The 25,287-nt window shown below is 42.2% G+C and overlaps 1 protein-coding gene across 1 annotated transcript in view; it reads left to right on the forward strand.

Annotated features, from left to right (window-relative positions):
• The first annotated feature begins 1,335 nt into the window (after positions 1–1,335).
• LOC140463213 (double-strand-break repair protein rad21 homolog) overlaps positions 1,336–25,287 on the forward strand; it is a 139,486-nt gene continuing 115,534 nt past the window's right edge. The window contains exons 1-2 of the mRNA XM_072557002.1: positions 1,336–1,540; positions 20,800–20,982. Of these exons, the coding sequence (XP_072413103.1) occupies positions 20,839–20,982 (144 nt within the window). The 5' untranslated portion in view covers positions 1,336–1,540; positions 20,800–20,838. The remainder of the gene's footprint in view (positions 1,541–20,799; positions 20,983–25,287) is intronic.

Consider the following 25,287-nt stretch of genomic DNA (forward strand, 5'->3'; position numbering starts at 1 on the left):
ATCCCAATCTAAGTAATTATCTCTCATATCTGTCAGTAAACACAGGAGGATATCGATAGACTGGAGAGTTGGGCGGAAAAGTGGCAGATGGCTTTCAATCCAGACAAATGTGAGGTGATGCATTTAGGCAAGTCTAATTCTAGAGCGAATTACACAATGAATGGAAGAGCCTTGGGAAAAGTTATTGGGCAGAGAGATCTGGGTGTGCAGGTCCATTGTACCCTGAAGGTTGCTGCACAGGTGGATAGTGGTCAAGAAGGCATATGGTTTGCTTGCCTTCATTGGACGGGGTATTGTGTGTAAGAACTGGCAAGTCATGTTAAAATTGTACAAGACATTGGTTCGGCTGCATTTAGAATATTGTGTATGGTTCTGGTCACCACATTACCAAAAGGGTGTGGACGCTTTGGAGAGGGTGCAGAGAAGGTTTACGAGGATGTTGCCTGATATGGAAGGTGCTAGCTATGAAGAGAGGTTGAGTAGGTTACGTTTATTTTCACTAGAAAAAAGGAGATTGAGAGGGGACCTAATTGAGGTTTACAAAGTCATGAAGGGTATAGACAGGGTGAATTGAGACAAGCTTGGAGGGCTGAAGGGCCTGTTCCTGGACTGTAAATTTTCTTTGTTCTTCTTTATATTTTAATTATCTTTTAAATATTTTGCTTCCTATGATAGGGTGATATTTGCAATGAATGGGTGACATTCATTGATCATTCTTAGTTGCCCAATAAAGGCTGGTGGTGGATTTTCTTCGAAACCTCTGCATTGTTTGTCGAGATAAGGGTGTTTGTGACTTCAAGAGAAAATTTACAGGTGAAAGGTGTTCACATGACATACGCACTTTTTAAAAAAGAGCTTGTAGTTTTAGTTACTGTAAAAATAATAACCTGCTAAGCTTCTTTCACCATCTCCTGGCACAAGAGGAGGGATGGGATTTGGAGAGGTGGTGGAGAGGTTTGGAGAGCTAGTGGAGGGGCTATGAGGAGGGGGTTTGGAGAGTTGGTGGAGGGATATGGGGAGGGGGTTTGGCAGGTTGGTGGAAGGGGTTTGGAGAGCTGGTGGAGGGGGTATGAGGAGGGAGTTTGGAGGGCTGGTGGGGTCTGGAGGGGTTATGTGGAGGGGTTTGGAGAACTGGTGGAGGAGCATGGGGAGGAGGTTTGGAGATGTGGTGGAGGGGGTATGGGGAGGGTTTTGGAGAGCTGGTGGAGGGAGATTGAAGAGCTGGTGTAGGTGGGAGTTGGAGGAGGAGCAGCAGTTGAACTCGTGGAGATGGGCGGGATGCAGGGAGGGGCGTGGCGCTGCCACGTGGCCGTTTCGAACGCTTTGGACCAACCGCCTCCCGCCCGATTCTAACGGTCAATGAGCCGCGTGCCGGCTCCCCCTCCCACCGTGAGAAGCGCGCGTGGGTTTGGCGCGAAACTGCAGACGGGCTGTCCGCATGAAAGAGCCCTGGAGCCGAGTGAACCGAGCAATAAACAGCCAGAGTTAAACCCCAACCGGGGACTGCAGTGATTGTGGCTGTTTTACTCCGAGTGATAAGGTGATGAACATTGCTGAAAGGCGCGATGCGACGCTTCTCTCGCACCCGGGTCTGGGGCGGGGATGTGAATTAACCTGGCAGCCATTGCACATGCAAACAGGTTCTGGAAGGGGGATCAGTGAAAGGAATTTAAACATGTGATGGGGAATCTGGCCCCTTTCCAAATCTTGTACCAAACTCGGTCGAGCTCCACCATCTATCACTTGCAACAGTGATGATAGGTGCAATCAATTGCCATTCACTGAAAACGCAAACTTGATTTTAACTTTAACCTTGGGATTCGCATCGTGCTTCCTCGATTCTCGTGTAAGCCTATTGTTCAGAGCACAACAACAAAGCTCATCATTTCAAACTTTGGTTACGTCTGACGTAGGTAAACACATTTGGGTAGAGAGAGTCCCTGCCCTGGACACTAGAGTTACAGGGTCAATGTCCCAGGTACCAGAGGGGGTGGCAGTTACAGGGTCAATGTCCCAGGTACCAGAGGGGGTGGCAGTTACAGGGTCAATGTCCCAGGTACCAGAGGGGGTGGCAGTTACAGGGTCGATGTCCCGGGGGGGGAGGGGAGAGGGTGTCGGTGGGGGTTACAGAGTCAGCATCCTGGATACCAGGGCAGGAGGGGAGGTGGCAGGGTCAGCATCCCAGAAACCAGATTGGAAGGGGTTATAGGGTCAGTATCACAGGTACCAGAGGGTGGAGTTGGGGGTGGGGGTACGGAAGGTTACAGGGTCAATGTCCCAGGTACCAGAGTGGGGTGGGGGGAGGCGTTACAGAGTCAGCATCCTGGATACCGGGTTACAGGGAAGTCACAGGGTCAGTATCCCGGACACCAGGGTGGGGAGGGTTACAAGGTCAGTATCCTGGATGCCAGGGTGGGGTTACTGGGTCAGTATCCTGGACACCGGGATGGTTGGGGATGGGAGGCGTTTACAGGGTCAGTATCCTGGGTCCCAGTGTGGGGAGGGGCTAATAGGGTCAGTATCCCAGGAAATGGTTTGGGGGTTACAGGGTCAGTATCCCAGGCACTGGGAGGTTACAGGGTTAGTGCCCTGGATGCTGGTGCGGTTACAGTATCAGCATTTCCAGGCACTGGTGGGGTTACAAGGTCAGCATCCTGGATACAGTGGGTTACAGGTCCGCATCCCAGATACTGAGGTGTTACAAGGTCACTGTCTGGACATGGGCATTATGAAGTCACTGCCCTGGACACTGGGAGGTTTAGGGTCAGTTCCCTAGATATTGGGAAGTTACAGGGGCACTGCCCTGGACATTGATGAATTATAAGGTTATTGCCTTGACACTGGGGTGGAAAGGATCTTTGCCCCAGACACTGGGAGGTTATAGGGGTCACTGTCCTGGACATTGGAGAGTTACATGTAGAGTGCCCCCTGGCATTGCTAGGACCAGGATCAGTGCCTTGGACACTGGGCAGGATAGAAGGTCACTGACCAAGGTGGGGGGAGGTAAGGAGGTGGGATAGCAGGATCTCTGCTCTAAGTACTGAGGGCTTACAGGATCACAGCCCGTTCTGTGTGTGTGTGTGTGTGTGGTGGAGGAAACTTCTCTACTGCTCCACATAGTACTGCATGGGCGGCATTGGGAACTGGGTCGTTACCTGGCATTCTAAAGCATATATAGTCGCTGCTCCAGATTTTTGTTTGTATAGAGTTTCAGCCACATTTTCAGTGTTGGAAAGTTTTTGCTTCGATTGAATCGAAATTTTATATATTATTTAGGAAACTACTTAGCACTGTAAACCTATAAGGTATGTGACCATTTTCCTCGGAGTTCCTTTTACTCTCAAAGTGTCAGTCACTAAATGTCATAGAGTTATTAAGCAGGAAACCTCTGACACTACCTCCATAGATTTTAAGTCGGGTGCCATAATATATGATTTTTCAGTTCAGTCATACAGCAATCTAACATAGCTGAGCAGATAATTTGAATCATAATTTCACTATACTACATTTGGGACAAACTATGTAAGTTATATACACAAAATGGTGCCAGGCTGTCCATTACATAGTCGTGGCTAAGACTTTAAAAAACGGTGTAATTGAAGCACATCTGAATCCCTTGATACAATAATTTCCTCCTAAGTGCTTACATGAAATGCTTAAAGTGATATGGTATATTACTGCATCAAAGCTTTTCGAAGAAAATTTCTTTGGAAATGCTGTGACTGTTATATGAGTAAATATTTAAGCTGTTTTGTAATGACATTTCAATAACTTTTGATGCAGTTTTTTTTTGCAATGTGGTTGAAGGTGAAAGTAATTGGAGTTCGTGTGTTCTGGGATTTTTTTAAATAGATATTTTTATTGAAAATTTAACACATTTTTACAAGTTTACAAATAAAAAATAAACCCAAGTATAAACATTGATATACAATTAAATCTTAAATAAATAATAACCAAAATTTATCAAACAAAAAAAAGATACCGAGAGAAAATAAACAAAACTCAACTAACTACTAATCTAACCTACAACTAACCAGAGTGTATAATTAAGTCTCTTACATTATTCAAAGAAGAGAAAAAAAAACTGACGGATAACACAGAAATTGGGTAGTGAGAAACATGCTCGGAATGTATTAACATCAATTTGTTACAAAACCCGTATTCATGCGGGATTCCTCTCCCAAGGGGCCCTGGACCAGCCAGGTTCTCAATTAAATAAAAGCCTTGTTAGGATGGCCGAAATATCTGTATTTATGTAATTCAAGAAGGGCTGCCATATTTTATGGAATAATGCAGTCTTTTGGTGCACCATATTTGTAAGGAAGTCAAGGGGAATACATTCCATGATTAATCTATGCCAATTCGAAAGTCCAGGGAGGCCCTCAGCCACCCAGTTTACCAAAATATTTTTCCTTGCACAGAAAGAGAGAATAGAAAATAATCTCGTCCTGTGCGTGTCCAGGGAGGGTAAGTTTGAAACACCCAAAAGGAGAGATACAGGGTCCACTCTAATTTCCGGTCCTAAGATTTCTGCCAGAGCACTTGCTACTTTAGTCCAATATCTACGGATCTTATGACAGGTCCATAAGCAATGTACAAGAGTGCCCACCTCTATTTTACATTTGGGACACATTGGAGATGCTCCTGCCTTAAATTTTGCCAATCGATCCGGTGCTATACGGGCCCTATGAAGTATCTTCAGCTCGATAGCCTGAGTTCTGTTACAGATGGTGATTCTTCTGGTGTTTTCTCAAATGTCATTCCATGTTTCTATAGAGATTTCCAGTCCCAAATCCCTATCCCATGTTTTAAGCAGATTGTCCATATCTCCCGATACTTCATCATGTAGTAAATGATAAATAGTACTGACGGAAGATACCCCCATTGGTCGTAGTACTCTACATTCTCTATCTGATTTATAAAGACTATCTAATAACATAGTCTTCTTCTGTATGTAGTCTCGAATTTTGAAGTATCGAAAGAGGTTTCCTTTAGGTAATCCAAATTTCTGACGCAGCTGTTCAAAAGACATCAGGACCCCTTCTTTAAACAGATCCCCTAAACATGAGAAACCCTTGGATCTCCAGAGTTTGAAAGTGACATCTGTAAGCCCCGGTTGAAATCCCCATGCTCTCACTATCGGAGCAGAGGGGGATGTTTTATGTGAGTTGCCCTCATTTTGCGGCATTATATTCCAAGCTTTAATTGTGTTTAGTATTATAGGGTTTTTACATTGATCCATAATGATTTTCCTCTTGTCTGAAAGTAAAAGGTTAATAAGTGGGCATTTTACTTGAGAAGCCTCGATATCCAGCCAGATTGATTGCGGGTCAGACGAGACCCAATCGGCTATGTAACTTAATAGGGAACTTAACTGATATTTTCTAAAATTTGGGAAATCCAATCCTCCCCTTGCGTGTGGAAGCTGTAGCTTTTTCAGCTTAATGAGGGGCCGTCTATGATTTCAGATAAAGGAACCCAACTAGCCATATAATTTATGTAGTGCCAGCCTTGGCAGCATCACTGGAAGCATTCTCATAGGGTATAGGAGATGGGGCAGCACAGTCATTTTAATTAGTGCTATTCTACCTAGCCAGGAAATTGGAAGATCTCCCCATCACTGGAGGTCCTGCCCTTACTTCCACTCCTATGTCTTATGGTCTTATCCTTTCCAGTAAATGCACAAAGTTAGCCTTGTATAACTGACCAAATACTGGGGTAATAAAAATGTCTAAATATAAGAAACCCTCCAGGGACCACCGAAAGGGAAAGTGGGGTCCATCCAATAAGTGGGATACACTACCAAGGCCATCCATTGGCATAGCCTCCGATTTTAAGAAATTAATTTTATAGCCTGAAAATACACTAAATGTATTAATAACTTGGATTAAGCGAGGCACGGACATCAAAGGATTACTGAGAAATAGAAGAACATCATCTGCATAAAGGGTAATTTTATGTTTACCTCTACCAATCCTCGGGGCCGTTATATTAGGATCAGCCCGTATAGCTTCTGCTAGTGACTTGATTATTAGCGGAAATAGCCATGGCGAAAGAGGACATCCCTGACGGCAGCCCCTATCCACACTGAAGCTATCCGAGTTTAATCCATTGGTAATCACAACTGCTTTGGTATTGCTATACAGTGTTCAGACCCATTTGGTAAACACCTTTCCAACGCCAAACCTTTCCAATGTGTGAAACAAATATGACCATTCAACTCTGTCGAATGCCTTTTCCGCATCTAATGAGACTACTACACTTGGTATCTTTCCCTGATGGCAGGCTTGAATCATATTCAAAACCCTTCTAACATTATTGGATGATCTACGGCCCTTAATAAACCCTGTCTGGTCCTCCTTTATGATATGTGGCAATACCCTTTCGAGCCTCAATGCTAACGTTTTCGAGAGGATTTAAAAATCTACATTTAGCAAGGATATTGTTCTGTAAGACGCGCAGTCTTCTGGGTCCTTTTCTTTTTTTTGAGGATAAGAGAGATATTTGCCTCTTTCAGCGAAGGCGGGAGACAACCCTGACTGTACGAATAGTTATATATGTCCATAAGTGGACCAGCCAATATTATAGAATTCAGCTTGAAAGCCATCTGGGCCGGGTGCCTTACCGCTCTGAAGTTGCCTGATTGCGTCAAGTATTTCTTGGATTGTTAGGGGAACATTCAAGACCGATACCTGTTCCGGAGTTAGATCCGGAAAGGTCAGGTTTTTAAAAAATGACTGCATCCTCCTAGTCCTGCCTTCGCAATCCTGTGATTTATATAAATCAGAATAAAATTTTCTAAAGATTGCATTAATCCTTTTTTGATCATGAGTCAGAATACCCGCACTTTCCTTGATAGACGTGATAGTTTGAGGGGCCTTCTTTTTCTTTGCGAGAAATGCTAAATATCTACCAGGTTTATCGCCAAATTCATATAACTTTTGTTTTGCAAATAATATTTCCCTCTTAGCCATTTGGGTAAGCGTGGTGCTTAGAGCTGTCCTAAGGGCCATAGTCCTTTGTAATTTGATAATAGAAGGTCTGTCAGTGTATGCTGTTTCAGCTGTTTTTAAGAGAGCTTCGAGCAGACGCTGTTGTTCTCCCTTTAATTTTTTCTGAGTTGCTGAGTATGAGATGATCAAACCTCATGTGTAAGCTTTAGACATAGAACATAGAGCAGTACAGCACAGAACAGGCCTTTCAACCCACGATGTTGTGCCGACCACTGATCCTCATGTATGCACCCTCAAGTTTCTGTGACCATATGCATGTCCAGTAGTCTCTTAAATGTCCTTGTTTCCACAACTGCTGCTGGCAACGCATTCCATGCTCTCTCAACTGTGTAAAGAACCCGCCTCTGACATCCCCTCTGTACTTTCCTCCAACCAGCTTAAAACTATGACCCCTCATGTTAGTCATTTCTGCCCTGGCTATCGACTCTATCTATGCCTCTCATTATCTTGTATACCTCAATTAGGTCCCCTCTCCTCCTCCTTTTCTCCAATGAAAAATGTCCGAGCTCAGTCAACCTCTCTTCATAAGATAAGCCCTCCAGTTCAGGCAGCATCCTGGTAAACCTCCTCTGAACCCTCTCCAAAGCATCCACATCTTTCCTATAATAGGGCAACCAGAACTGGACGCAGTATTCCAAGTGCGGTCTAACCAAGTGTTTTATAGAGCTGCAACAAGATCTCACGACTCTTAAACTCAATCCCCCTGTTAATGAAAGCCAAAACACCATATGCTTTCTTAACAACCCTGTCCACTTGGGCGGCCATTTTAAGGGATCTATGTACCTGCACACCAAGATCCCTCTGTTCCTCCACACTGCCAAGAATCCTATCCTTAATCCTGTACTCAGCTTTCAAATTTGACCTTCCAAAATGCATCACCTCGCATTTATCCAGGTTGAACTCCATCTGCCACCTCTCAGCCCATCTCAACATCCTGTCAATGTCCCCGCTGCAGCCTACAATAGTCCTCTATACTGTCAACGACACCTCCAACCATTGTGTCATCAGCAAACTTGCTGACCCATCCTTCAATCCCCTCATCCACGTCATTAATAAAAATTACAAAGAGTAGAGGCCCAAGGACAGAGCCCTGTGGAACACCACTCACCACAGACTTCCAGGCAGAATATTTTCCTTCTACTACCACTCGCTGTCTTCTGTTGGCCAGCCAATTCTGTATCCAGACAGCTAAGTTCCCCTGTATCCCATTCCTCCTGACCTTCTGAATGAGCCTACCATGGGGAACCTTTTCAAATGCCTTTGATGGTCTCCCACATCATTGATGGGTTGCTAGCCGTACCTGAATTAGTTTCTAAAAAAGTTTTAAATTCTTGAGAGAAATACTTTACAAATTTACTATCTTTCATCAGAAAGGGGTCCATACGCCAATGCCGGGGGAATGTCTCATTGTTCCTCACCTTGATTTCCATATATACTGCAGCGTGATCGGAAATTGCTATACTGCCTATTTTACAGGATGATATGGAATTTTTAAAAATCAAGGGGGCAAAAAACATATCGATTCTGGTATGACATTTATGTGGATTGGAGTAAAAAGAAAAATCTCTGCCCTGTGGATGAAGGCATCTCCATACATCTTCTAGTCCTAATTCTTTGTTCAAATCCACCAATTGTCTAGATCTGGGAGATACTCCTGCAGTACTCTTGGGAATCCTATCTGTTTCTGGATCCATAATACAATTATAGGGGGAGATTTTAATTGTATGACGAGCACCGAGAGCCATCAATTTTGAGAAGGCTTCAGTGATAAATTTAAAAGGATGTTCCGGGGGGCAATACAAATTTAAAATCCCATATTCCTCTCCATTTATAAGGGCTTTAATCAGAATATATCGTCCAGATTCGTCTTTTATCTGATTTAGGATTTTGAAAGGGAAATTCTTCCGAATAAGAATAACAACTCCCCTACGTTTTGAGCTGAAGGAAGAAAACAAGGCCTGATCAAATCCACCCTGTCGTAATTTCAAGTTGTCTTTATCCAATAAGTGTGTCTCCTGTAGGAGAGCTATATCGACCCTTTCTTCCTTGAGGTTTGATAATATTACTCCCCTTGACATTTCAGGTGCACCACATAACCGACTGATCAACCGTAATTGTCCGGGCAAGTCCAAGACCCCTCGGGAGGGGAAACCCTATCCAGAACATCCCAAGCATAGAGCATAGAAAATTTACAAAAATAAAGGCTCTTTAATGCACTCACCTCGATATAATAAACAACTATTTCTAAATTTAAAAAAAAATGAAACGTTTTTTAAATGGAGATTTTCCCCCTTGTTCCCAGGGGTATCACTTCCTTTCCAACAATCCATCGTATCCTCTTCCAACCAGTGCCCCACCCTTGACCCAGGCGCTCCTCGATAGGATGAAGAAAATTCAAATATACTACAAACCTAGAGTTACCAGTGAGCACCCTACCTCCCCCCCACCGCCCCCTCCCAACGACCCACACCAACACCTGGATATATTTGGTAACGTTAATACCATGTATAAACATATATAACTATAAAATTACAACCTCAACAAGTAATAGTTAAATATAATAATACAAAATAACAGGGGAAAACAACCCCGCTATGACCATCTGGAAAAGCATGGCTTGATTAAAGGCAGTCAGCACAGCTTTGTGAGGGGCAGGTCATGCCTCACAAACCTTATCGAGTTCTTTGAGGATGTTACTCGACAAGTTGATGAGGGTCGAGCGGTGGATGTTGTGGACTTCAGTAAAGCATTTGATAAGGTTCCGTGTGGTAGGCTTGTTCAGAAGGTCAGGAGGAATGGGATACAGGGAAATTTAGCTCTCTGGATTCAGAATTGGCTGGTTGACAGAAGGCAGCGAGTGGTAGCGCAAGGAAAATATTCAGCCTGGAAGTCTGTGGTGAGTGGTGTTCCACAGGGCCCTGTTCTTGGGCCTCTACTGTTCGCAATTTTTATTAATGACTTGGATGAGGAGATTGAAGGATGGGTTAGCAAGTTTGCGGATGACACAATGGTTGGAGGTGTAGTTGACAGTATAGAGGACTGTTGTAGGCTGCAGCGGGGACATTGACAGGATGTTGAGATGGGCTGAGAGGTGGCAGATGGAGTTCAACCTGGATAAATGCGAGGTGATGTATTTTGGAAGGTCAAACTTGAAAGTTGAGTACAGGATTAAAAACAGGATTCTTGGCAGTGTGGAGAAACAGCAGGATCTTGGTGTGCAGGTACATAGATCCCTGAAAATTGCCACCCAGGTGGACAGGGTTGTTAAGAAAGCATATGGTGTTTTGGCTTTCATTAACAGGGGGATTGAGTTAAAGAGCCGTGAGATCTTGTTGCAGCTCTATAAAACTTTGGTTAGACCGCACTTGGAATACTGCGTCCAGTTCTGGTTGCCCTTTATAGGAAAGATGTGGATGCTTTGGAGAGGATTCAGAGGAGGTTTACCAGGATGCTGCCTGGAATGGAGGACTTATCTTATGCAGAGCGGTTGACTAAGCTCGGACTTTTTTCATTGGAAAAAAAGAAGGAAGGGAGGTTACCTAATTGAGGTGTACAAGATAATGAGAGGTATAGATAGAGTTGATAGCCAGAAACTTTTTCCCAAGGCAGAAATTGTTAACATGAGGGGTCATAGTTTTAAGCTGTTTGGTGGAAAGTATAGAGGTGGGTTCTTTACGCAGAGAGTTGAGAGAGCATAGAATGCATTGCCAGCAGCAGTTGTGGAAGCGAGGTCATTGGGAATATTTAAGATACTGCTGGACATGCATATGGTCACAGAAATTTGAGAGTTCGTACATTAGGTTTACCTCACATGAGGATCAATGGTCGGCACAACATCGTGGGCTGAAGGGCCTGTTCTGTGCTGTACTGTTCTATGTTCTATGTTCTGAAAACAGAAATAAAACAGGATAAGGTAACCACCTCCCCCCACCAACATTAACTAGACCCTCCGGCCTATATATATTAAAAAAAAGGGAAGAAAATCGCTAAGTAGAGAACAAATAAATAAATCCCTCTCCCCAACCCCTGAAGATAATATTAAACAGTAAGGTTAAAAGAAAAGATTAATATATTTAAAAAAAGACGTAAACTGGGGTGGGGGAAGAGCAAAACAACATCAATTAACTCTTACAATTTGTCTAAGAGAGTCCAAAAATTTGTTTGCCTTTTCCGGCGATCCGAAGTTATAAACGGACCCTTCATGGTTAAAGCGTAGCTTCGCTGTGTAGCGCAAGGAGTACTGAATATTTAAGTCCCTTAAGCACTTCTTTGCTTCATCAAATGCCTTCCTCTTTCGGACCAGAGCTGGGGAAAAGTCCTGGAATAACATAATCTTGGATCCTTTATATAAATCATCGTTTGGGGATCTTTCCCAAGATTTCTGGAAGCTTCTAAGAGAATCTGCCTCTCCTTATAGCTCTGCAGCCGGAACAGAACTGGGCGGGGGCGCTGATTCTCAAGGTCGTCAGTGTGATTCTCTTAGGTCCGGGCTCACTGTTCGAGAGTTCGGACCCAATCCACGGCCGACTCTGTTGTGGTTTCGGAGGTCGCGGCCTTTAGCTCTGCCCCTCCGATTCGGCGCTCAATTTCCTTGATGTCTCGATCGTGCTTTGGTACCGCGGCTGAGAGTGAGTCCCATCGGCTCCGGGACTCTTCAATGAAGGCATCGATCTTCGCATCGAGTTTAGAGATTATTTCCGCGAGGCTCGCCACTGTAGATAAGTCCCCCAGGATGGCTGCGGATGCTTCTCCTGCAGCTAGAGAGGGTGGGGGAGGGGGTTCCTGCCTGCTGAGAACTGCGAGCTCCCTTCCCTTTAGTCATTTTTACTGGAGATTAAGTTGTTTAAATGCAGTACTAAGCAACTAATTACATTAAGTAAAAACTAATTTGAATGATTGGGTGAGTGTGGTGGGGTGGGTGATCCATAGAACATAGAACATAGAACAATACAGCACAGAACAGGCCCTTCGGCCCACGATGTTGTGCCGAACTTCTATCCTAGATTAAGCACCCATCCATGTACCTATCCAAATGCCGCTTAAAGGTCGCCAATGAATCTGACTCTACCACTCCCACGGGCAGCGCATTCCATGCCCCCACCACTCTCTGGGTGAAGAACCCACCCCTGACATCTCCCCTATACCATCCACCCTTCACCTTAAATTTATGTCCCCTTGTAACACTCTGTTGTACCCGGGGAAAAAGTTTCTGACTGTCTACTCTATCTATTCCTCTGATCATCTTATAAACCTCTATCAAGTCACCCCTCATCCTTCGCCGTTCCAACGAGAAAAGGCCGAGAACTCTCAACCTATCCTCGTATGACCTACTCTCCATTCCAGGCAACATCCTGGTAAATCTTCTCTGCACCCTCTCCAAAGCTTCCACATCTTTCCTAAAGTGAGGCGACCAGAACTGCACACAGTACTCCAAATGTGGCCTAACCAAAGTCCTGTACAGCTGCAACATCACCTCACGACTCTTGAATTCAATCCCTCTGCTAATGATCCATTTTGTCCAAGTCTTGGGAGGAGCACTACAGACTCAGACTTGCTGGGTCGCCGCCATCTTGGATCCCCCGTTCTGGTATTATTAATAATGCATGAGAATAAGTAGACAGTTAGTAGATTTAACATCTCATTCAACATCCAACTACTGAATCAATGAAACAGTCCCATTCAGTATTACACAGAAACTATGAGTGTATGCTGATGGGTGATTTAATACTTTGTTTTTGAAATCATTCATGGGATGTGAGCATCATTGGCTTAGCCAGCATTTATTGACCATCCCTAATTGCCATGGAGAAGGTGGTAGTGATCAATCTTCTTAAACCATTGCTGACCTGACGATATAGTGTCCCGAGGGAAGGAGATCAGGATTTTGACTGAGAGACAATTAAGAAGCCAGGATAATATGTGACTCAACTGGGAACTCTCAGATGGTAGTGTTCCCATGTATTTATTGACTTTGTCCTTTTAGGTTGTGTAGGTTACAGGTTTTGAGGATGCTGTCAGAGGAGCTGTGGTGAGTTACTGTAGTGCATCTTGTACATGGGACTTATTGTTGCCAGAGTACTAGTGGTGAAGGGAGTGAATGTTGAATATAGTGGATTGAGTAAGCAGCTGTCCACTGGTACAGAGTCATAGAGATGTACAGTATGGAAACAGACCCTTCGGTACAACCCATCCATGCCGACCAGATATCCCAACCCAATCTACTCCCACCTGCCAGCACCCAGCCCATATCCCTCCAAACCCTTCCTATTCATATACCCATCCAAATGCCTGTTAAATGTTGCAATTGTACCAGCCTCCACCACATCCTCTGGCAGCTCATTCCAAACACTTAACACCCTCTGCGTGAAAAAGTTGCCCCATAGGTCTCTTTTATATCTTTCTCCTCTCACCCTAAACCTATGCCCTCTAGTTCTGGACTCCCCGACCCCAGGGAAAAGACTTTGTCTATTTATCCTATCCATGCACCTCATAATTTTGTAAACCTCTTTCAGGTCACCCCTCAGTCTCCGATGCTCCAGGGAAAACAGCCCCAGCCTGTTCAGTCTCTCCCTGTAGCTCAGATCCTCCAACCCTGGCAATATCCTTGTAAATCTTTTCTGAACCCTTTCAAGTTTCACGACATCTTTCTGATAGGAAAGAGACCAGAATTGCACGCAGTATTCCAACAGTGGCCTAACCAATGTCCTGTACAACCGTGACATGACCTCCTAACTCCTGTACTCCATACTTTGACCAATAAAGGAAAGCATACCAAACACCTTCTTCACTATCCCATCCTATCTGACTTGCCGTTTGTAGATGGTGGGCAGGTATTGGTCAGTCAGTAAGAACATTACTCACCTCAGAATTCCCAGCCTCTGACCTACTCTTCTCGCCACAGTATTGATTTGGTCCATTTCAGTTTCTGGTCAATGGTAATATCAAAGATATTAATAGTATTAGGAATTCACTGAACTTTAAGGAACATATTGTTAGATTCTTTATTGTTTGAGATGGTCATCACCTCGCACATATGTTGCATGAATATTACTTGTAACTTACAAACATAAACCTGAATGTTACCAAGATCATCAACAAACATCCCTATTTCTTACATTTTGGTGGAAGGGGGGCCATTGGTGAGACAGTTGAAGATTGTTGGGACTGAGACACTACCCTGAGGAAATGGTGTGCTGTGGTGAAGATAATTGATTTCCAACAGCCACAACTATCCTCCTTTGTGCTACGTATGATTCCAGCCAACAGAGATTTTCTCCTTGATTCCAATTTCTTCTAATTTTTCTAGCGTTCCTTAATGCCACAAGTCAAATGATGTCTTGATGTTAAGCGCAGTAACTCTTAACTCATCTCTAGTGTTCAGCTCTTTTGTCCTTCTTTTGACTGTGACTGTAATGAGGTCAGAGGTGGGTGGCCCTGGTGAAACCTGAATGATGCTGAGCAAGTGCTGCTTGATAGCAGTGTTGGTGACCCATTCCAACACTTCGCTGATGCTGGAGAATAGGTTGATGGGGTCGTAATTGGCTGGGTTAGATTTATCATGATTTTTATGAACAGGATATATGTGGGAAGTTTTCTACATTGTTCGGTAGATTTCAGTGTTCCAGCTGTACTGGAATAGCTTGATAAGGATTGCAGCTATTTCAAGAGTGTCTTCAGTATTATAACCAAAATATTGTCAGTGCTCATACCCTTACTGAAGCCAGTGCCCTCAACAGTTTCTTGATATCTCAAGAAGTGAATTGCATTCGTTGAAGCTGGGTTGTGTGATGCTGGGGACCTCAGGAGGAAACTGACATGTCTCATACATTTAGCACTTCCAGCTGAAGCTGTGCTTAATCTTCTGAAGATGGACAGTGTGACCAACTGGTTACATTATGATATACTACTTGTGATTTTATGGGAGTATGCATCTATAAAAATGTAGCAGTCCTATGTTAGGATAGATTTACTGTTTGGTCATTTTTTGTCATGCTAATTATCTCATGCTTGGAAAGTACCTGTTCTCCATTTGACTTGACAATGAATTCTCTTCATTCCATTTCAAAGGCAGTTGGTGTGACTGTCCACCACACCTATCTGAGGTCTGCTAGCATCTGGCTCTTATCCAGTGGTTCCATTCCAACTGCCTGCAGCTATCTTTCAGCTTCTTCCATTCTGAGCCCCACACTCCTGAAATCTTCTTTTGTTCTGGGTTGTCAATTCACTGAGCACCTGAGATGAAATATTTATCGTATGTAGATTAAAATGTCTAGTACTCAGTCTCCTATTGTGTTGTACATGGAGAGCCAAATACCTTCAAGTGAAATAAAATTCAAGGTTGGGGAATCAATTGAACCCAGGGCAGCTTAAAAAAAAGGGACATATTTGTTTTTGTATAATTGATAGTTAAATATCAATACGATACAAATTCATGAAATAGAATTGATTGGAAAATATGGGTTTCTTGATACTGTAGGTTAAGGGCCTGGAACACTGAAGACTGAAGCACTGGAGTTCTGCCAGTAATGGGAAGATTAATTTTGTGTTGCAAATTGCAATTCCATTAAATAGAGTGAAAGTTTAAACAAGATTGTGAGTGCTGGAGCAAAGGTTTGAAGCAGGAAGTGTATCCCAATGTCTTAATTCAATATAACGTAGATTTATATTAGTCTATTTTCCATGGCATCATGGATAGAGAATAAAAATATACGCTGAAAATGTGTTGCTGGAAAAGCGCAGCAGGTCAGGCAGCATCCAAGGAACAAGAGAATCGACGTTTCGGGCATCAGCCCTTCTTCAGGTTCCTGTTCCTGTTTGATTCTCCTGTTCCTTGGATGCTGCCTGACCTGCTGCGCTTTTCCAGCAACACATTTTCAGCTCTGATCTCCAGCATCTGCAGTCCTCACTTTCTCCAATAAAAATATACGGCCATATTGCTGAAATAACGTCGTCTATTGCTGTCAATCAACTCATTAAGAACTGATAAGGCAGTGCTTAAGCGAGTTTCTCACCCGACAAGGTACTATGACATTGATATGAAGCTCATTTGAAGCTACTGGCCAATCAGAGGCTGGCAGCTTCAGGATCCAGGTGGTCTGTGAAGGTCTGCTCCTGAGGGGACCCAATGATAAAATCTTTATATTTTAGTTTCTTATGGGATGGAGTTAACCATCCTTGGGCTAGGGAGCACCTCTTGCCTACCATTCATGTCTCTGATTGCACTCCGATTGGGGCATTTGGCAGTCTCCCCTAAACTTGGTAATGATACTGTATGCTCAGGGGCATACATTCAGCTTAAGAACTGAACTGGCTACCTCTCTGGGCTCTTTGCTTGCTGTCATATTGCTTACTGACTTTGACACTACCTGTATGCTCACAGCATCCCTACCTTGCATATCTTGCTTTGTCTTTATACACTTTTCTCCCTCACAAAGACATACCATGCACATATTGCTACTGTCTTGCCTGGCCATTTAGTACTGACACAAAGCCATGAAGTGTGTCGCAGTTGTCAGCAGGATTTCGCTTAAAGTCCCTGGCACACTAAGTCAGGACAACCTCGGTTAGGCCAAGTCCTGCTCAGCGTGGTCAGAGTCAGGATCTTCTCAAAAGGGTTGAGGAGCCTAATGATGGGCAGTATACCACTTGCCTTAATTCTTTCTGCACTATTGTGGACTGTTTTCTTCATGGAGTGAGAGACTGGCAGATATTATGGAAGGTGAAAGTGAGTGGCACAGTTATTACTGTTAATGCAGGTGTCAGGAACAAGTGGGTAGGCAGCACAGAGGCAATACCTAGTTAGTGGTGTCAGGGTGTGAGAAAAAAATGTTGTAGGCAATCGTGAAAATGGTAGAGCTTGAGCCTTGTTGGAAGGTGTGTGTGTGTGGGTTATCGCAGAAGAAGGTGACATAAATGGTAGTGGAGTGGAGAAGGTAATTGACCTCCTCATTACAATGCAATGTAATCCCCTGGCTGAAACTGCTTTAAAGCTGAGTGACAACCTCAGAGCAGGCTGACATGATTTTCTATTGCCTGCTGCTGGTCCTGGGTGGAAGAGGCTAAGTCCTCTGTTGGCACCACTCTGTCCAGCAAGTTCTAAAGGACCCTGTAGCAAAGCAGGGTGCTAATTTTCCCATCATCTGTCACGTGAGGGGCAAATGTTAGAAACCATACAGGGGCATTCAAGATCCACAATGGGCTACTAAAATAGCATGGAATCAAGGATGCTGGTGAATTTCAAGACATCTGAATGATGTGTTTTCTGTGAACAGTGTGCAATAACCCAGGTAGGAATCAGATATGAGATGCCATAGGGCAAGTTTGGTATGAAAGAATGAGAGAACTTGCTAGGGGTTATGACAACAAATCCTCCAAACGTTCAACACAATTTAGACTCTGAAAAGTAAGATTTATCCTTGATGGATTTTTTTGTAAAAACATCTTGTCTGTAATTATGTAGATTTTAAAAAGCATTTAACAAGGTAACATAGGAAACTGTTCGAAGCAAATAAGGATATGTATATAGGGGTATGTCAACAAACTGAATTCAGAACTAATCAGAAAGAAAGAAACAAAGCTTTAAGCGCAGTTCATTTGTAGTTTGGAAGTATGCAGCAATCCCAAAGGACCCATTTTGTAACTTATGGATATAGGGCTGGAGGGAGTAGTGCGTACATTTGCTGGCAATAACAAAATAGACATAGTAAATCATTCTTTGGAACTAAGAAGCTGCAAGGAAATACAACAACATGGGGAAATGAGGAAAATGACAAATGAAATGCAGTTCCAGTAATTTTAAGTTGATACATTTAGTTAATTTAGTTAATTTAGATAATTCTTTGAATTTGAGGAAAGTTGGAAACTTTGGTAATAGAGGAGGAAATGGGTTATGTAAAGTGGTAGAAGGTATCATTACATAATGTTCCTCAAACCTTAAATGTCACACCACAAGTCAGAAAAGCCATCAATATTGTAGTGGAATTGTGAGTTTTATTGTGAACGTTATCGTAGTTAAGATGGAATTGTGAATCTGTATGAAATTTTAGCAAGTTCAAACAAGCATAAAGAAAGACCTGAAAAATTGAGATCATTCTCAAAACAGGAAATGGTGTGATTTGATAGAAATGTTTAAAATTAGAAAGCGATAGAATTCTGCAAGAAACAAAATTTTCCAGAGGTTGAGGGATTTCAAAAGAAAGGGCATTGTCATAAAATTAAATGTGAAAGATTTAAGGCAAAGAACTGGAGAAAGCTTTTACATAGAGGTTGTCAGCTGTGATTGAAGCAGAGCATGTTAACATTTAAGAAGTTTAGAGCACTAGTTGAAAGTAAGGAATATAAAGAACTTTGTAAACTTTGTAAAAGCAGGGAATTCAGACTACTTATTTTAAAAACAAGCATCAGCATGAAATAGTTTGGTCAAATGGCCTGTTTCCATGTTATAATTTTTGCATAAATTCTATTTAATATATTGAATGATTAAAGACCATTTAGCTCATAGGACTGACTTTTACTACTCCCATGCATTGTTATAGATCATTAAACTTGCTAATATTTATCACTAATCTCGATTCTAAGTATAAATTTGTGTGTTTGAAATTAAAATATTACTGCATCGGATGACATTCAACTCATGTTTCTTTTGTTCATTGAAAGTGCATTGCATCAATACATTATCTTTTGTTACCCATAGCCCTACACATTTTCAAACAATCAAATATCTATTTAATAAAAACAAAGTCTGAGATATTCAGTAGGTCTGGAAACATCTCTGGAGAGAGAAAAGCAAAATCATGTTTTAAGTCTGATTTTTCTCTCCACAAATGCTGCTAGACTGGCTGAGTTTCTCCAACGCTTCCTGTTTTTATTTCAAATTGCCAGCATCCAAAGTATGTTGCTTTTATTTAAATGTTTATCCAATTCCATTTTGTACATTGCTGTTCAAAACAAGATTTAAAAACAAAATAGCTCTAGTTAAGTCTTGTTTTCCTGAGATGCTAACAAGAATATGGAGTCAGAGAGATGTACAGCACGGAAACAGACCTTTCGGTCCACGTGTCCATGCTGACCAGATATCCCAGCACAAGCTGCCACCTGCCAGCATTCAGCCCATATCCCTCCAAACCCTTCCTGTTCATATACCCACCCAGATGACTTTTAAATGTTGCAATTGTACTAGCCTTCACCACTTCCTCTGGCAGCTTATTCCATACACGTACCACCCTCTGCGTGAAAAAGGTGCCACTTAGGTCTCTTTTATATCTTTCCCCTCTCACCCTAAACCTATGACCTCTAGTTCTGGATTCCCCTACTTCAGGGAAAAGACTTTGTCTGTTTATCCTATCTATGCCCCTTATGATTTTATAAATCTCCATAAGGTTACCCTTCAGCCTCCGACACTCCAGGAAAAACAGTCCCAGCCTATTCAACTTCACTTGCCTGTTTCTGTGCTGTGATCTCTCCCAAACAGGTTCCTCCAAGATCAGTTGTGAATTTCACTGTTAGTTAATTTTTCTAGATGCACCCTGATGTCTAGCGATACATGAATTCAAACAGCAAAGGCAGTAGTTGCGCAGGTTCACTGCTGTTAGCAGTGTGGGTTTCTTTCTGTCTCCTGTACTGACCTGACTGTGCTGCCTTTGTCTGTCCCTCTCCCTTTAAAAGTACCGTTGTTTTGACTTTTTTTTCTTCAAAGTTTAAAAACAATGCTACAGCATATAAAACAGTAAATGCTGCATCAGGAATTTGAGGAAATCACCTCCAACAGCTAAAATACCTCAAAAAAGGAGCAGCCTGTTACAGCTAGAAAGTTTCCTGTCCTCCATCTTGGATTATGCAGAATGATTAACTGGTGGAGAAAATCTTGGGCTTTCTAAATGGTAGTATGAAGTTTTAGAAAATAAACTATTGAAAATAAACAATTATCTATATCACTTGCTCACAAGTAAGAATAAAATTTGGATTTACAAATCTTCAGATGGTTAAAACTGCATTTGTATCCACCAATGTTTATACTTCGGTAATCATTCTATTTGTTTATAATCCAAATTCAAGTTGAAAGCACAAATAACTGTTGAGGTAATAATATTTATGAACAGATAAGAAGCATATCAACAGTTTTCCCAACTGACTTACTATGGACCACATCATTCAGGGCTTGGCAAATTCCACCCTCCTAACTCTGTTACTTTCTCCACAGATGTGCCAGACAGTGATGGTTGTGACTGTCTGAATAAAAACAATTTTTAATGTTGAAAATATTTATACTGAACCATTAACAAAAGTACTGACTACACTGATCAGATTCCGAGCCCCAAATCATCTCTTAATTCTTTTATGGGATGTGAATGTCACTGGTAGGCTCAGCATTCATTTCCCATTCCTAATTACTTTTTTGAGAAGATGTTGCGAGTGTTGTGGCCTCACCTGCTGTAACTACACCCACATTGCTTAAGGAAGGAAGTTCCTGTGTTCTGGTTCAGTGACGTGGAAGAATCAGTAATTTCATTCCAAATCAAGATATTGTTGGGTTTTAAGTGAAATGACAAATTAGAGAATTCTGAATATTGCTGAAAATAATTAAATAGAATGGCTAATATGTTGTGGATCAGCATAAAGTCAAACCTTCATGCCTTTTATAATAAGTATGTCAGTAATAATCAGAAATTGAGAAAGATCGGCCATTCTAGTGATATAGCCATGCACTTGCAGATTCTTACACATAACTGTTTTTTTTTCTAATGTAATATATTATCCAATGATTTCACTTTTTATTTCCCCCCACCAGCCTTGTCTCCAGCTTGAGGTAATTGTAGCAGCTGCAGTGATGTTTTATGCTACCTTATTTCTGAGCAAGCGTGGGCCATTGGCAAAGATTTGGTTAGCTGCCCATTGGGACAAAAAGCTAACAAAAGCTCATGTGTTTGAGTGCAACCTGGAGACTACTGTAGAAAACATTATTTCACCCAAGGTAAAGTAATGCATTAAATGAGCTTGTGCTGAAATATTAATGTATCACAATTGATAGTATAACATGGCTTTATACATGGAACTTAGTTAAATGATAAATTCATGCTTTCAAAGGTTGGTTCATGTCATGTGATCTATTGTACTCAGCTGAAATCCTGTGGCATTTCAAAATGGCTACTGTGGGAAAAATCTATGCATTGCTTAGTTAGTGGTTGGATGCAGTATTTCTCGCTCATTGATTTTGGCTTTCTTCTTTACTAATTAGAGTCTGTTTTACTTTCTATTCAAATCTAAGGAGAATGTTTACAGATTAATCTACTGAAGGTAATACTAATTATAAATATCTAAATATTCACATTTCAAATATTTTTATTATCCAGTCCAGTATGTTGATTTCCCTGTTCTGTAATATTTTTGTCAACTTGCTGTCACATTCAAAAAAAAAGTGACTCCGGTCACTGGTAAGAGAAATTGTTCTTTGTACATTTCAGTATACTCAATGTCTTCCAGCTCTGACCACCGTGTTGAGGCCCAGCTCATCGTCCCAGAATCACTGTCAGTCAAGACTGTAGAGGTATTGATAGTTGATAACCTCTATTTATCTTCTCCTACCAGCAAGAGAGAGACTGGATTCCTGCCGTGACATTACAAACAGTTAAATTGTTATTAAAGCAAATATGTGGATTAAGTATTGTTCAATGATTACATACGATGCATATTTCCCTGATATCCATATAGGTTTAAATTACATATGAAAGCTGAATGGCTTTTTAACATTTAGCTGTGCTACAGGTTATCAAAGATCCAATGGAATGCACAGCACATAGTTGCTGTATGTTTACTTAAATGAATGTTTGTGGCCTGTGTCATAACTAAGTAAAGTCTGTGATCATATTTAGTAATCTGGTAGTATACATTGGTAAAAACGAAAGGTGTTTGCATGCTCTGAAATGAATCTTTTGAATTTTAACAGCTTACAATTATACTTGTTTGTTAAAATCAATGAGCTTCGTTTTTGCCTTTGCACTGCATCCAAAAAAACACTTTCTCTGTTTCACTCTTCTTTGGAACAAAAAGATCACATTGGACTGAAGCCTAGGCTGTAATTTACCAAATATTGGCTAAGTGTTAACATGAAAGAATTTCATGGAAGGTTTCTCTGACTGCTGTAATGAGTTATCTCTCTCGGTTCTCTGCTGCACGCCTCGTTATATATGCACCACATTTCTATATATCTGTGCAATCATGCCCTCACCAGTGGTGGAAGTCCTGATTGCTGCCAGGACCTTCTGAGGTCCACGCTGCTGGTCCAATATTTAAAACCCAGCTGTGCATTAGGTCAGTTGCTGCCAGCCATAAATGGCCCTTCATAGTTCACATAGTGGGAGGGAAATGATAAAGCAAAGTTTCTGAGAGATATTGCCTCTTTATAACATTATCTGTTCGACTGTCATTGTAATTGCAGATTCGACAATCAAGCTGCACAGTCTATTCGTTTTTAGTGTCATACTATGTTGCACCTCTTGAAGGGAGTGCTACTCTGACGTGCAGCAGAGCATAAAACCTTGTGTTGTTCATTGTGAGAGCATCACATGTTGGAAAGCCTTCAAACAGTTGAAAATGTAATTGTTCTATTGAACAACAGGGAAAGCAAAACTAAACAAAAAATGTAGCTCTTTGCTTCTGGAAACAAATAAGGGTTTATTGTCTTATGACACCAAAAATCAATGATTGCTTCACCCAACTTGCATCTGTTGGAACCGGGTGTCAATTATGTCTTGTCTGGTTTGTTGTGTCTGAGACTGTACCACTCTATCATGCTGAAGGTGATGTTCCTCCTAATCAGTGACCTCACCTTCTAATCCGGAAGACTGTTGTTGCTCTCTCAGCTCTTCAGAGTCCTTTGCATCCCCTCTTTGCCTGCTCCAGTTGTGCAGAATGCAGCAACTAATGGTTATGCAGTATGTTTCGAGTCAACGGTATTGGAAGACTACCCTCAAATTGGTAAAGACATCAGAATCTTCTCTTTAGGAAGCCTATTATTTGCTCCGTGACAGCCCTGGTGGAAGAATGGGCTGTACTGTATTTCAACTCACCCTCAGTCAGGATTGCATAACTGAGTCATGGGTGCAGGGGGCAATCCCTGTCTGCCAGGGACCACACTTGAAGGGCAGCCAGCCCCTGAAACAAAGCAGAAATATGAGAAACCTCAAGAATATAGGCAATCATGGCAACGTCCAGGATACTTGGCACAGACTTGTGCAATGTGGTACCAGTCATCACAAGTTGAATTGAATTAGCTTTGTTGCCATGTAGCCAAAGGGTACAGTGAAAAGTTTAAGAGTCGCTACTTACAGTGCCATCTTAGGTACAAGGTACCTTTGTACATATTCTTCAGTACAAGTTCTTAGGAAAATAAATGAGAAAAGTAAAGAAGTAAATATTCCAAAATTGCTGATCATAGGAATAAATTAGAAAATAGAGAAATAAAACGTTCAGAATATTGGTCCTTCCACTAATAATGGTACTTCTACACTGGTGCCTAGCCTCCAGTCTGCACCGGGCCCTGACTTGCACCTGACTTCATCTCAAGGCTTTCGAAGCTGGGAGACTGCTCTGAGGCCACAACAGCCTGAAAGACAACCACACTGGGCTGAGAGACTGCCTCGACTTGTGTACAGTTGGAATGGAACCCTATTCTATTAAGGAAGACTACAATATGGTGGTGTTTGTACAACAAGTATAGAGGCAATAGTGTTTTACACCAAGGGAAAGTCAACTACGTTAGCAAAGCCTACTGCCCATAGCACTGACTTCGTCAAGGGAAAACAAGATGCAGTGGTGTCATCTATCGCAAATTGCATGTAGTATGTAGGTGCCTGATTATGCATTTGCCTCTTGAATTGCCTCACACTGCTGAAAGTAGAATCAGCTTGTTCAGAAAGAAAAATAAACTTACCATGTCTACTCTGCTTGTGATGATGTGGAGGAGCCGGTGTTGGATTGGGGATGACAAAGTTAAAAATCTTACAATGGAAGAAAGTGAGGACTGCAGATGCTGGAGACTTTTAGTCGAGAATGTGGTGCTGGAAAAACATAGCAGGTCAAGCAGCATCCGAGGAGCAGGAGAATCAACGTTTTGGGCATAAGCCCTTCATCAGGAATGAGGCTTGTGAGCCAAGAGGGTAGAGAGATAAGTGGGAGCGGAGTGGGGCTGAGAGTGCGATAGGTAGATGAAGGTGTGGGTATGGTAATAGTTGGAGAGGAGGTTGGGAACCCTCCTCCAAATAGTGCTTTCAAATAAACCTGTTGGACTGTAATCTGGTGTTGTGATTTTTACTGTGCTTGTGGTTGCTGGTGTTTTTAATTTTCATTGCATATTTATGCTTTAAATGAGGATGGAGGCTAAAGTAGATGGCATTTCGCACAGTGAGTCATAGGGTCAGCCTAGTCATCTCGGTCTCTGTCTCTGTCTGTCTGTCTGTCTGTCTCTCTCTCTCTCTCTCCATGTGCGATTAGGTATTAGTGGAGATAAATGTATGCAAACATGCTTGTCACCATTCACTGATGAGATTCTTCTCCTGTATTCTTCTCAACTTTGAGGATGTCATTTATCTAATCACACTACATTTTCCCAACTGACTTACTATGGACCACATCATTCAGGGCTTGGCAAATTCCACCCTCCTAACTCTGTTACTTTCTCCACAGATGTGCCAGACTTGCTGAGTTTTTCCAGCACTTTGTTTTTGTTGGGTGAATTGTTGGACCATGAAGGGAGTCAGAAGGTAAGTTAGTCACTGCAGTATTGCTGGCCTCTGATCTGTTCTTGTAGCCACTGTATTTATATGGTTAGTCTAATTCAGTTTCTGGTCTGTGGTACTCCCCAAAATGATGATGTGGAGGATTCGGGGATAGTGTCAAGGGACAGTGATCTCTTATTGGAGATGGAGATTGCCTGGTATTTGTGTGGTGCGAATGTTACTTGCACTTTTCAGCCCAAGCCTGGATATTATCTACGTCATGAAGGGTAATGAGTTATGCTGAATGTTGTGCAGTCATTGTCAGACACGCCCCCTTTTGACCTGAAGATTGAGGTGAATGTCACTGATGAAGCAACTGCAGATGGTTAGTTCTAGGAGCAACCCTGAGGGACACTTGCAGGGATATCCTGGAGCTGAAATGATTGAACTCCAACAACCATAATAATCATCCTGTATGCTAGGTATGACTTTAATCAAATAGGAGTTTCCCATTTTTCCTAATTGACTCCAGTTTTACTACGGCTCCTTGATGCCCCCCCTTG

This window comes from Chiloscyllium punctatum, chromosome 37 (genome assembly GCF_047496795.1).
Source record: "Chiloscyllium punctatum isolate Juve2018m chromosome 37, sChiPun1.3, whole genome shotgun sequence".
NCBI lineage: Eukaryota > Metazoa > Chordata > Chondrichthyes > Orectolobiformes > Hemiscylliidae > Chiloscyllium > Chiloscyllium punctatum.